Here is a 13,377-nt window from a genome sequence, read left to right as displayed (position 1 = left end):
TTTCAAATCAAAGCAATTTATACATCATTTGCCTTCATATTTAGGACATTTCAAGTTTATAGAAGAAATTTGTCAACATGAAGGTCACGTCACTGCAGCTCTCATGATTTTTTTACGCTTAAAATGCTGGTCCTGAGCCGAAATTCACAATTTGGTAAAATAAGTCTTCCCCGCAATTCTTTCAAATCAAAGCAACTTAATCATCATTTGCCTTCTTATTTATGACATTTCAAGTCATTCTGTAGAAGAAATTTGTCAACATGAAGATCACATCACTCACTGCAGCTTTCATGATTTTTATACTCTTAAAATGCTCGTCCTGAGCTAGATTTCACAATTTGGTAAAATAAGTATTCCCTGCAATTCCTTCAAATCAAAGCAATTTAAACATCATTTGCCTTCATATTTATGACATTTCAAGTCATTCTACACAAGAAATTTGTTTGTCAACATGAAGATCATGTCACTGCAGCTTTCATGATTTTTATGCACTTAAAATGCTGGTTCTGAACTGGAATTCACAATTTGGTAAAATAAGTCTTCCCCACAATTCCTTCAAATCAAATTCACTTTGTCATTTGCCTTCATATTTATGACATTTCAAGTCATTCTGAAGAAGAAATTTGTTTGAAAACTTGAAGTTCACGTTACTGCAGCCTTCATGATTTTTACTCGCAATATTTTGCTGTTCCTGAGCTGAAATACACTATGCACACTTTGGTAAAATATGTTGTCCCCGCAATTCCTTCCAACCAAATTGATGTTTTTTGCTTTTGTTTTTTATTTAAATTACTCAGATAAATTCACAAGAATATGTGGGGTCTTAACCCTAATAACTAAATTTTTTGGGCAAATTTGTAACTCCAATCTATTTGGCTCAGCAGCTGTGTTGCTCTGCAGAAATAATGAGGCTTCACTTAACCAGACACGTTTTTGTAAATACAAAATAAGAGATTAGGAAGGTTTAGGCTCTTTTGTGCAGTCATTTTTGTATGATGTAAAATCCACTCACAACAGTTGAGAGTCACTCTGAAGGAGACTGTGCTTAACTGGTATCACAAACTGCTCGTACACCTTCAGCTTCAGCTGTAGTAAACTAGTCAGGAATCTAACACTACTGAGGACCACGTTTCTGAAACAATCTGAAGCACAAGGAACCTTAACACAAATGAGAGTTTTAGTCCAATTTATTTCATGTTTAATAATCACATCACTAATTAACAAGTAATCACAATAAACACTTTTCCAAACCGAAAAATAAAATTCAAATTAATGAAAAAAAAACCAACACACAAAAAAAAAAAAAAAACAATGAGGAGGTTCTGCAAATGACATAATAAATGTACCTAACACATCCCATTGTTGTTTCTCAGCATGCTCTGCAGGTACAGCAGGTGTTGGTTAGCTAGTGTTACACTTGCGTGTCTGTGTGAATGTGGTAGCAATAGATGAAGCTCTACGGTGCTCCTCCAGGTTTCTGAGGAGCATCTATTACACAAGCCAAACCTGACAGCTACAGTTAGTCTTCTTAACCTCAAACAGTGTTAGGGCCCCTCTGAGGCAGGTTGCTGCTCTCTGATATGCAGTACTCCCAAATGGCAGGCCTCTTATCTACGACTAGGGCCTGCTTCAACAATTCCCTGTGTCACTGTGTCATGTGATTTAGGTACATTAGCTTCATTCCCACTCAGCTTTATTCTCTCATAATAGGTCACCAAATACTTGTAGAAAAGTTTTCCAGCTAATCAGAACTTTATTTTCATCTCATCTCTTAAGACTGGGCTTGTGTACATGATTTAATTGTGTGCACTACAGTAAGTGTCTTAATTAATGAACAGCTCTATATTTTCAGATCAGCATTTCTAAATCAAGCTGCTGCTTGAAATATAAATATTATCAGTATGTGTGAGATTTGAAGTGTTGGGGTTTCGTGTTGGTGAATCTGGCTGCTGCAGATCAGAGAGCACAATCACCACGAGGCTACAGGAACACAACCATAAATACATATACAGAAGTGTTGCATCTTTAGTACAATATATCTCAAAAGACATTCTTTCACTTCACAATGTTTGCCTTTTTCTAATGAAAAAGGCAAACATTTTCAATTTGTCATACTAATAGTGAAATAATAGCCATAATGGTAATGATAAAACCTCCCCTTAAAACCATTAATGTTCGATGGCCACGTCTGGCCCATGTACCTGCAACACAAGAACATTTTGGGACTTTAAAGGATGCTTTAAAGCATCCTTTAAAGCCCCCTGCTCACCACCCTCCACTGCTGTTGCTGTCCTTTGTTTTGTCCTTGTACTTTAGGGCCATAAAGAGTGCATCAGCAATAACATAATTATATACATCCATGTGCAATCTCATAAGTAGTGGTCAGTAAAAACTCCAGAGTCAAAGCCAAGCTACAATTTAGTTGAGGACAGGCACGAGGAAGAATTTAGCTTGAAGACACACACAAAGACTATTGTGCTCTTTTAGCAACACTCCAAAATCTGCATGAGAAACACTCCCACTTTCCAAAGACAGTCATTAGAAATCATTGCCCTTTTCTGCCAAACAAAACAGTATTTTGTTCAGGGAGATTCCAGTGTGATCTACAGAATGACTGAGCCAAAAAGTGGGGGACTGGAAGTCAGTTTATTGCTTAGTTTATGTCATCATGTGTTAAGCTCATTAACCATGAAGTCAATTAAGATCATTTATTCATAAATAGCTAATTCTCTAGTTAAACACCAGCACTCCGTCACAGTCACCCCTCTGATCTATTAAAGCATTAAGGTGCAGTTTAGTTTCATCAAAGCTTTTCTACAAATCATTAGTAAGGTCCACTTTAGTGGGAAAAACTCAAGTGTTTTTGTAGTTTAATGTTATCTCCAGAGGGGAATTGTGAAGTTGTAAATATAAAATTCAATAAACTGTTTTTTTTCTCTCCTGGCTTTGTTTAGGAAATGAACTTCTGTTTTCATATGCACTGGTTCTGTAACACTAGAGAAACTGGAAGTATCCCGTTTTGTCTTGTGTTTGAAGTAGTTCTGTGAATAATTAGTACTTTTATTTCGGAAAACGGTATAGTATACATCCAACATCTTTGATCAGGCGGTTCCTGATTTAAATTTTTTTAAAAGACAAAATTCCCAAAACTGCACTAATCAATAAGTGAAGAACAGAGAGCTCTTTAGCGTCTTTCAGGTCGTTCCCTGCGTTTTTTCTTCTCGCCACTCTTGTGTTTTGACACAGCAACAGGTAGCTGCTCTCAGTGGAAAACGCTCTGATAGCAAACAGTCAGCAGCTGGCTGGAGGACACGCTGGAATATGTAGCAGCTAAAGCTATTCTTCTAAGGAGATCATCCAGACAGAAGCAGAGAGTGAATAATGACCACAATTGATTTGACAGAGCTGATTATTACTGCAGCTGATAAATCATGGGAATAATATTTTACTAAAAAAATTCTTAAATACCATCCTGTAAGCAGTAGATCTCAGTATGTCTGGACCATGGAGTCAGTGAATACAAACTTACATCTATATTGAAGCTGTGGAATCAAATCGCAATACTAAAAGGCCAAACTACAGCTATTCCACACTCCGTCCATTTCCATTAAAAGTCCGCTGTCTAAGACTGCCCCCAGAGATATACATATCAAACACATACCAAAACACAACACTTTGAGTCATAATGCACTTTCAGCTCTGGGCATGATATTGTTATCTGGTCATGCATTATAAAGGCAATTGGAGGCAACAGTCGAATACATTGCTACAAGAGAAGAGGATAAAGCCACGTCATGTTCCAACACTCCAACAAGAACACACACTATTAGAGATGTTTCTGGACTTAGCTGAAGCTTTAGTCAGCATGCTACCATGACCCTCATAGAAATGCCTGAAATGGGACAAAACCATGACTACACACAACTAGCAGGACAGCTGGATTTATAGAACTCCTTAAAACAGCAATACCAGGTTGCTCCTAGGATTTCACTTCCCTGTTTTGTCAACTGCGATATTCCCTCTCTGAGCAGTTTGAGGCTTGATTCTGTTCCCCTCATGTTGCTTTCAGGTAAGACGGACAGGAGGCACATACGAGACACACAGCTCCCTCCACTTCACAGACATTTCCCATCTGCAGCTTCTAAACATCCTCCTCATCTCACTTAAAGCTTCTCTACGTCACTAAACTCCTTCTATTGCAGTTCAAAGACTTTCAGGTCTTTTGCTATCTTACCATAAAAGAAAAACTCTTCAGATGCTTCTGTTTTACCCCTTTGGACACACCTTCTCCTCAACATTCTCCCTCCGTCTGCATCTCATCTCCTTCTTCAAATGTGTGTCTTGGTTTATAAAAACCTGTGCGTGTTTCCAAGATTTTCTGAGTGCTATCGGAAAAAAAAGACTGCCCGCTATATTGCTCATACAGGAAGACATACAATAAATAAATACAACCTTGTTTTCAAATCAAGGAACTTAAGAGGAAAGAAAGAAGAAAACTTGAGAAAAATGGAAAATAAGATCCGAACAGTACAACAAAGCTCATTTTTACACAATTTTGTCACTCAAACACATCATCACAAACACAGAATAAAGAGCCAAGAGCCTAATGGGTCAAACAGCCTAATGTTGTCTAGCTTTTTTGTTTGTCAGCTTGTATATGGTATGTGATGATGACGTGGACACTGAACTACTATGGTGTAACTGAAGCAGAGAGTGAGTGGTTACTGGAAACAAATGGCCCTTACAGTCACAAGGAGAAGAGAAGCTATGAGGTGAGTCAGGTTTCCATGCTGTTTGGTTGACAAATGAAGTGATTGCTGTTGTTGTTGGGGATGTGGAGGTGAGAAGATGTGGGGCCAGAGAGTCCACCACCAGGCTGTGGGGAAAGAGATCCAAGTAAAACTCAATGATTCCAGGTCAGCTGGCTGGGAGGAACTGCAACCATCCCTCATTTCCCTTCACACAGATTCCCACCGAGGCCTAAGCATCGTCTGTACAGTCACTTCAGTCAGATAGAGGAGGTGCTGATGATGGTGTTTAATGATGACAGGATGACTGAGCACTTTGCAATGACAGATTTAAGGTAAAAAGGGTTTCTAGGGGGCCAGAAAGGTCAAGATCCCCTTCCAGAGCTGCTGCCATCCCCCTGGACCTCCACCTGAAGATGCAGCAAGGAGGAGGAGCTGACACAGCCGGCAGAGGCCAGAGACTCAATTAGGGAGACGCTGCGGGGAGTCGGGTGGTGGTTTTGGTTGTGGTGGTGGTGCAGAGAATAGGTGGAACCATGTGGGTGGGGGCTGTTGTCCTGGGGGGATGGCCAGGTGATGATGTCGGCGCCGTGGTCCGTGCGAGAGCGAGCATTCTCGCGGAAGTTGAGCTTGAAAGACTCAATCTGCAGCAGAAATGTTGGGAGAAGGACGGGGGGAGGGGAGGGAGAAACAAAAAATAGAGTCAGGAGAAGGTGGGGAGGGGAGGCGGTGATGTTCAGGGGGAAGTTGAGATGAGGAGGGCAGAGGGATAGTAGAATTAGATGCCTGCAAGATAAGAAGTCAAAAGATGATGGTGTGATCAGGAGCTTTGGACTGCAGAGATACACAAAAACATGAAGCAGTCACAGTTTATCTCAGTTCAGGAGAGAGAACACAGCGTTTATTACACATTTATTACAATGTATGCTGTGTTCCAGATGTTTCCTTGACTTGTCCTGTCTGACTCCTGCTGAGTGAGAATCAAACCCACCGACTGACAACACATGAAGCTGGAACACACACACACACTTACTTGTCTCTGGGATGCATGAGTCCAGAGCCTGGGGCTCTCGGAGGCCCTCACTATCACAAGGAGCCCCATCCTTCAGCCCATTCGCCTGGGCAACAGGGCTCCCAGCCTGCCCCGGCTCAGGGCCTGGGGCGAGGGCTGGGCTGCCACTTGGGGGAGTCCGACTCCCCTCTGTTGTCTCCTGGACCCCCTCAGCCTAGAAACACATAGCAGGGCATGTCAATCGGTGGGGATGGGGATGAACAACCTGGCTCCAAATCTGTCACTCTACAACTACTCCTGTTATATGGAGATTTAGTAATTCAGGTCTTCAGACGTTTGATCATTACAAGAATCTAACACAGCTAAAAATGATCTGGAGCCAGACTATGGTGGAGAGAGATGGAATCACAAAAAATAACAAGTGAAGCATAAAACACAGAAAAGCAGTGCATGCCCGATGAATGCAATGACAGAAAACAAATAGAAAAGTCAAACACATTATACAGGGTGGGCTATAAGTTTCCATACATAGGAAAATGTATAATGTATATTTTTTTATGTTTCCGATACCCTAGAAGATGCGTTTGACGCCATCTTTAGGGGCATTTGAAGGCCATTGTGGATACACAATGGCCTTCAAGGTGAAGATAAAAGACATAAATCATCTCAAGGAACGTATCACCAACGCCATTACAAGCACAACTTCCACTGTGCCAATGCAAGTTCATGAACAATGGAAAACACGTATTAATATGTTTTTGAAACAATGGTAATCATATAGAGCACATACAAATAAAATGGTTGTCCAACATAAAATGTTTATTTTTCCTATGTATGGAAACTTATGGCCCACCCTGTAGAAACCCGCTGATGTAAAGTGCAACATGTGCAGAACCACAAACCCTTAAACACATCTGAAAGGATGCTTCAGTGCCATTAATTCAGTGTAAAATGACTGTAAGAGCTGCTGTTTCTGACAAAACAGGTCAGAATGAAACCAGGAGAATTCATAGTCAAAGAGGCCTGAATATCCATCCATGCAACACAGAATATAAATTGAGGATGTGAGTGACAGATGTGATCATGTCATGACACAGATGGGCTGCCGTAGGCTGAGGGGGACAGGTGACATCATCATTCTCTAATAAATTAGTTTGCACGAGCATCTCACACCATAATCCATCCCATAATTATGCAACTTTTATATATTTTTGTATTTCAGAAATCCAAACGGCCCCTAGTGTTCTGCATCAAACACGGAGGGCTGCATCTGCTGCTATTCTGGCTGCTTTATCCTTATCGCTGATCTTTTCCACTTGGCTGTCTGGATGACAGGACAGAGCTGAGCTCTCCTGGGGAGGATCCGCATGATTTCATTAGAGGAGTACTAAGGTCACGAGAAAGGGAGCTGATTACAGGTGGAGGGTTTGAGGTGTTTCTGGCTGATGAGAGGTTGTAGATATCATCTGTGATTGTAGCTTGAAGGCACCCAGCACATTCAAGATGTCATTATGAACACAGCGGTGGAACAAGACGAGCGTGAAAAGCCTGAGACTATTTTCTCCGCTTACACAGATCCTCATATATGACACATTTTAGATATTAACATGCAGACACAGGAAATGAAGAAACAGCAACAGCGTCCTTCAGACAACCACCGTCTAATGCAGGGCTATTCAATTAAAAATTCACTGGGGCCAGATTTTCAGACTAAGAACATGAGCTGGGCCGGACGTTTTTAGCAGACACAGCAAAGTTAACCATTTAAAATAAACACAAACAGATAAGATAACAAAGACACTTGATGTCTTGCCACATCCAAACAGGACATTAATAGAAGTGCAATATTTAAACTAAACCTGTGCTGAAATATTGCTTCTTTAAATTTTACATTTCAAACACACAACTTCAACACATTTTGATAGGTAAATATAAGCACGTTATAAGGTGCATATGAACATAAAAACTAAGTGCAGATTAGAAACAACATCTTTTGTTTTGGTTACATCTGAAAGTGCATTAAAAAGTAACTTGGTTAACAGTAATTTTCAGAACTTGAGACATTTTTCTTCTTTTGAAATAACAAAAAACAGAGTTTGTCCCTGTCCATATTTGGTCTCACCTGAGACAGTCACAGCTTCAGTCCATATAATCAAAAAAATAAACAGTACGCACAGTGATAGTTACTATCCCTTTGAAATGAAATTAAGCTGACATCAAAGTGCATATGACATTTTGTTTTGACAGTGAAATAACTGTCAAAACAAAATGTATTTCTTAAATATTAAACTTATAATAAGTGAACAGAAAATGGTCACATAAATACATAAAACTACCTTTAGTGTCTGCTACAGCACGCTGCTTTGTTGCACTTACCATGTCTCGAAGACATCTGTGGCGAGAACGTCAACCTTGCGAATGTTTGACGTGTCAGACAGGGGTACCTGTTTGATAGCAGATGCCACACTCGTCTTAACTTTATCGTCCGTTAAAACTTCATCCACGACAGCCAACATGCAGTCCTTCACAGTTTCTGAGTCTGTGAACGGCCTCTTCTTTGCCATGAAGCTGCTGTGGCCCTTTCCTGAGCTGTGCAGGTCTGTTTCATTGTAGTACAGCTCCGGTTGTAAGATGCAGTCAAACTTTGAATTATAGCCGCTCTCTCATGAGATCCCTCGGGAAAGTTTGTCCGAAACGCGGCATGTTTTTCAATGTGGTGTCTTCGGACATGATAATCTTTCAGCGCTGCAACGCACTCGTTGCAGCGTAAACACATTGGTTTGGCGTTCGGACTTGGTGGTAAATAAATAAATACTTGTCAGTCCACGCAGGATTAAACTGACGTTTTTCCTCGCCGATTTGTCGTTTCAGGATAGAAAAAGACATGATGCTATTTTCACCTGTATAGAACTGCTAATGTTAACTTTTCAAACGCGTCTCCTCAACACAATGCGTTGTGCTAGGTTAGGCAAGTGTTGCATTCAATGTTCGCAATAATGTTGGAATTCTTGTAAGAACTTGTCAGTGTTACCGAAAGATGTTTTTCTGTTTTTCTCGGACCCAAATCCCAGTCACTCGGCAGTTGCTTTCGGGCATCTCGAAGGTTGCTTTCGGGCCGCATGTGGCCCGCGGGCCGCTAGTTGAATAGGGCTGCTTTAGATGGTTGGAAAGGGGTCATTGGGGGGTGGGCCAGTTGTGAGGGGCCCGCGGGCTGCCAATTGAATAGGCCCGGTTTAATGGCTGGTCTGTGAGGGCTCCACTCAACAGATTCACGCTGATAATTTTTATTCTCAGAAAGGAAAGTGGTTTAGACCCATTCCTGAATGTTTGCTGCTGTTGTAGCCACATTTCTAGACAGTTCATTGTGTGCATTATATGCATAACAAAAACCACTTTCAAGCTCCTGCAGTCATTAAACTGAACAAGGACAACAGTTACACTACTGTTAAAACAGGGGGTCACTGAGAAATGTCCTTATTTTGAAAGAAAAGCAATATTTTTTCAATAAAGATAACATTAAATGTATGATAAATCCAGTGTAGACATTACTAATGTGGTAAATTACTATGCTAGCTGGAAACTGCTGATTTTTAATGGAATATAGGGGTATAGAGGAACATTTCCAGCCACCATCACTCCTGCTACATTGTGTTAGCTAATGGTGTTGAAAAACTAAATGATGATTAGAAAACCCTTGTGCAGTTATGTTAGCACATGAATAAAAGTGTGAGTTTTTGTCTGGGTGACCCCAGACTTTTGAACAGTAGTGTGACAGAACTGTTCCAGTAATAACTGAGCACCAAGCAGAGAAGCAGTGTGGGAAGTTTTAAATTCCATGCACCTGAAGTAAAAAATTCACTGCAGAATACCTCCCATATTTGACCAAACACAGCCTCCTGTGATTTAGGTCATTTATTATTATTTTTGTCAGGTTCATGTTGCTGCAGACCATGGAGACCCATTCACAGAACGGCTTCCAACAGTGAAACCTTAAAGCATGATGACATGGATAGCATACATGCTATTTATCTGTCTTTCAGCAGACATCATTGGTTATTATGTGGCATCAGGAAGATATATTAATAATGTCAGTTAATTCAAGTTAAACACAGACTTCGCTTATTGCACAGACATGGAGGTAAATCAGACAAGGATCCTGGGTGGGTTGTTCGGCGCCGGTCAGGCAAATCTGATTAAAACATCCCATGCAGTCTTGGAATGAAACACATTCTATAAATAATACATTAGGATGTTTCATAAAACGTGCTATTGGCTCATTTAGTTGTGTCTATTTCATATTGTCAGAGACACTTATGATTTGAAATAAAGTTTTCAGGGCCTTTGACACTGAATTCTTAAAAAAAAAAAACAGATTTTTTTGAAGTGAAGTAATGGCAGAATTACTTCACCGGAACAGTAACTGTGAACAGATGACCAGCCGGACAAGTTTTAGTCATAGCAGGGACTCAGTAATGGACTACTTTCATATGAACATGCCGGCTCAGATGTATTTTATGCATTTAATGACAAGGATTAGTCACGCAACACACGCAGCCACTATCACAAAACTACAATCAGCATTGGATACAACTCTCCAGCTGTTAAAATATGCTTCATATTGACATATTGTAGGAAGTGTATCTGAATTCTCATTTGCTGATGGACTGTGAAATCTGCACTGAGATTGGCTGGCTGAAAAACAGATGTTGAGCAGATCTCAGTTTCAATAAACAGGAAAAAGTACAGTTCCTTCCTGTCAGACTGTGTGATAATCTCACCTTGATATTTCCTCCACCAGAAGAATAGCTCACATTGTCCATGGAGCCCACTTTGGACTGAGCCTTTTCCCTGAAGCTCATTTTGTGGGACTCGATCTTCACATCGCCACCACCTGCAGGACATAAGGAATCAGTCTGAAGATTGTATTCATGAGCAGACACAAGCTTGCATGCTCAGGAGCAGCTGATAGTGGAGATATAGATTTCACACAGCCTCTTTTACTAAAGAGCAGTTGGTCATATCTTATGTAATTTCATATTATCTTCATCCATCATTTCCCAGCTCACCAGGCTTGTGCTTGATGTTGTCCTTGGAGCCACACTTTGATGTCACCTTGCTCAAATCCACCTTCTTGTTCAGTATCTGCACCTGTTGAATGCCACAAAAGGTTTTCTATCAACAGTTTAAGATAAATGCTGAGCTGAGGTTGAATACAATGATTTGTTAAACCCCAATTACAACCATCACAAAAACTGTGATTTCAGTGAAAACAGTGAAGCATCTTGTGGCATCCATCATATGGGGCAGTTACCAAATGCTGGTTGTAAAGAACCATGCATTTTATTGAAGTGAACTTCTTTAGAACTGAAGACATGAAAACACTAGAAGAAGCAGCTCAGGAAGGATAGCATCGTTTCAGGACACCAGAAATCCCAAACTGACCCCAGTCAGGGTGTTTGTGAGCGGGACGGAGGCCAGTGGAGTGGGTTTGCTTGACTATTAGGGTTTAGTAAGTTAGTGACAGGCAATCACAACACAGGAAGAGTTTAAGGAAGCAGGGGACTGAAGCGACTCTGGGGCCTTCCTCAGAGTCGCTACAAGTCCTTACAAGAGCATTCAGCTTGCTAGCATGCTGTCCAATGTCTCACTACTTCCCTCTACTTCCAGGAGTCCAGTGAGAGCTTTTTTCATTTGATTAACATCAATCACGAGTTGAAAATCACCGTTGCTCTGTTCTTCTGTCAGATTGCTGGACTAACTGGCCAGAGCTCTGATTGAGGGCCAGACAGTACTTACATTCCCTCCACCAGGAACATGCTTCATATTGTCCTTGGAGCCCAAGCGTGACGTGACGTGGCTGAAGTCCAGCTTTTTGGAGACTATCTGAACCTACATGGACACAGCATAGCAGCAAGATGGGAGAGGAGAGCAGAGAGGGGTGAGGAGGGGGAGGGATGACAGGAGAGATGGAGGAGGAGAGGGGAGAGGAGGGGAGAGGAGAGGAGGGGAGGAGAGAAGAGGAGAGGAGAGAAGAGGAGAGGAGGAGAGAAGAGGAGAGGAGAGGAGAAGAGGAGAAGGGAGGAGGAGAGAAGAGGAGAGGAGAGAAGAGGAAGAGAGAAGAGGAGAGGTTTTTGGTTTTCCTGGCCACAGTTCGGGGACAAAAAGGAGTTTTGTATGGAAAGACAGATACCTCCGGGCGCACCGCCGCTCCCCGAGCCGAGGCCCGGGTTTCGGAGGAGACTTTGAACCCCCCACGCTCCCCCCGGGGGAGGGAGGCGGGTTGGGTACCCAGAGAGTATCCAGAGGTTTTCAAGGCCAACGTATCCTGTGCTCAGAATCACTCTGAACCATTGATTATTACAAACAAGCAAGGAATGTTATCTGATCTTTATCTGAAGAAAGTATTTCTTCAGATAACAAAGAAACATCATGAAAATAGCAAATTTAACACTTTCATGTGTGTTAGAAGAGGAGAGGAGAGGAGAGAAGAGAAGAGAAGAGAAGAGAAGAGAAGAGAAGAGAAGAGAAGAGAAGAGAAGAGAAGAGAAGAGAAGAGAAGAGAAGAGAAGAGAAGAGAAGAGAAGAGACAGGAAATGAGGAGTGTGGGGAAGAAGAAGTCACCATCACAGGTCGGGTTAGAAAGGAAAGGACAGGAGGAGGGAGCAAGGTTGACCTGGGCAACATGACTACTAATAAGGTCAACCTGCAGTGAAGCTGTCTGAAATGGTAAATACTGCATGTAGTGACAGAAATAAAAAGGGACTGTGAGGTATTTAAATGATGTTGAACCCAACCGTAGGGAGGAAGAGAGTAGGAGCTACTGAAGGCCACACAGAAACAGTTTTAGAAAGCATGCAACACAACATATAAACACCTGTCTTCAATCAGAAGAATCCTGGAGACTCGTAGAAAATGTATAACATGGAAACACAATGGTTTGTTAGCATACTAGAACTAAACACAGATCGACATTATGACAGGTTAGCCTGCTAGAGCTAGCACACATTGTTTTTTCCTCTTCTTGACCAACCAGCAGGAGCTGAAAGTTCAGAGACAAGAACACGACCCCTCCATGGTTCCACCAGTAAATACCGTCTATTGTTTCTAGTGGGAGAGCACTGGTCTGCAGTAGTGTGAAATCAGGCACCTTAATGATAATAGTATTAACACAAAGGCACACGTCAGGGTCATGATTTTAAGATGATTTTTGGTTGATATTCCAGATGAAACTGGACATCTATACTATTTGTTGAAAATCCAATGATTTTCTCTGTTTCCACATTTTCTATGGATAACCTGTGGGAGGGTTTTGGTGTTCAGAGGGTTACGTTGTGGTATTGTTGGGTTTGGACATGGAGAATGATTTTAGAAGTGTACACTGCAGTACCATTAAGTTAAACACAGTGTTCAATGCCTTTAATAATCAACTTAGTGATATTTTAATGTAGCATGTAGCAAACTGTCTGTCTGGATGTCTTTGTTTTACCAGAATGATATCTTTTCGAGTTTTACATCTGAGCAGAGATATTATGAACTCTAGAAATGGTAGAAACATAGGTTTCTTCAAACTGACCAAATAACCAGAAGCAGCAGCTGTCCTGAATGGTTCCAGCTAAA

The 13,377-nt window shown here is 41.3% G+C and overlaps 1 protein-coding gene across 2 annotated transcripts in view; it reads right to left on the bottom strand.

The window, feature by feature from the left end:
- Positions 1-1,169: 1,169 nt before the first annotated feature.
- The window catches only part of LOC111578709 (microtubule-associated protein 4), a 173,733-nt gene continuing 161,525 nt past the window's right edge, over positions 1,170-13,377 (bottom strand). For both annotated transcript variants that reach the window (XM_055007113.1, XM_055007114.1), the window contains 4 exons: positions 11,557-11,649; positions 10,827-10,908; positions 10,539-10,651; positions 1,170-5,392 (listed from right to left, as the gene is read on the bottom strand). In XM_055007113.1, coding sequence (XP_054863088.1) covers positions 5,114-5,392; positions 10,539-10,651; positions 10,827-10,908; positions 11,557-11,649 — 567 coding nt within the window. In that variant the 3' untranslated portion in view covers positions 1,170-5,113. The remainder of the gene's footprint in view (positions 5,393-10,538; positions 10,652-10,826; positions 10,909-11,556; positions 11,650-13,377) is intronic.

Source organism: Amphiprion ocellaris, chromosome 22 (assembly GCF_022539595.1).
Source record: "Amphiprion ocellaris isolate individual 3 ecotype Okinawa chromosome 22, ASM2253959v1, whole genome shotgun sequence".
Taxonomy (NCBI): domain Eukaryota; kingdom Metazoa; phylum Chordata; class Actinopteri; family Pomacentridae; genus Amphiprion; species Amphiprion ocellaris.
Note: the sequence above shows the minus strand (reverse complement) of the source record. Positions and strands in the feature narration are given on the sequence as shown.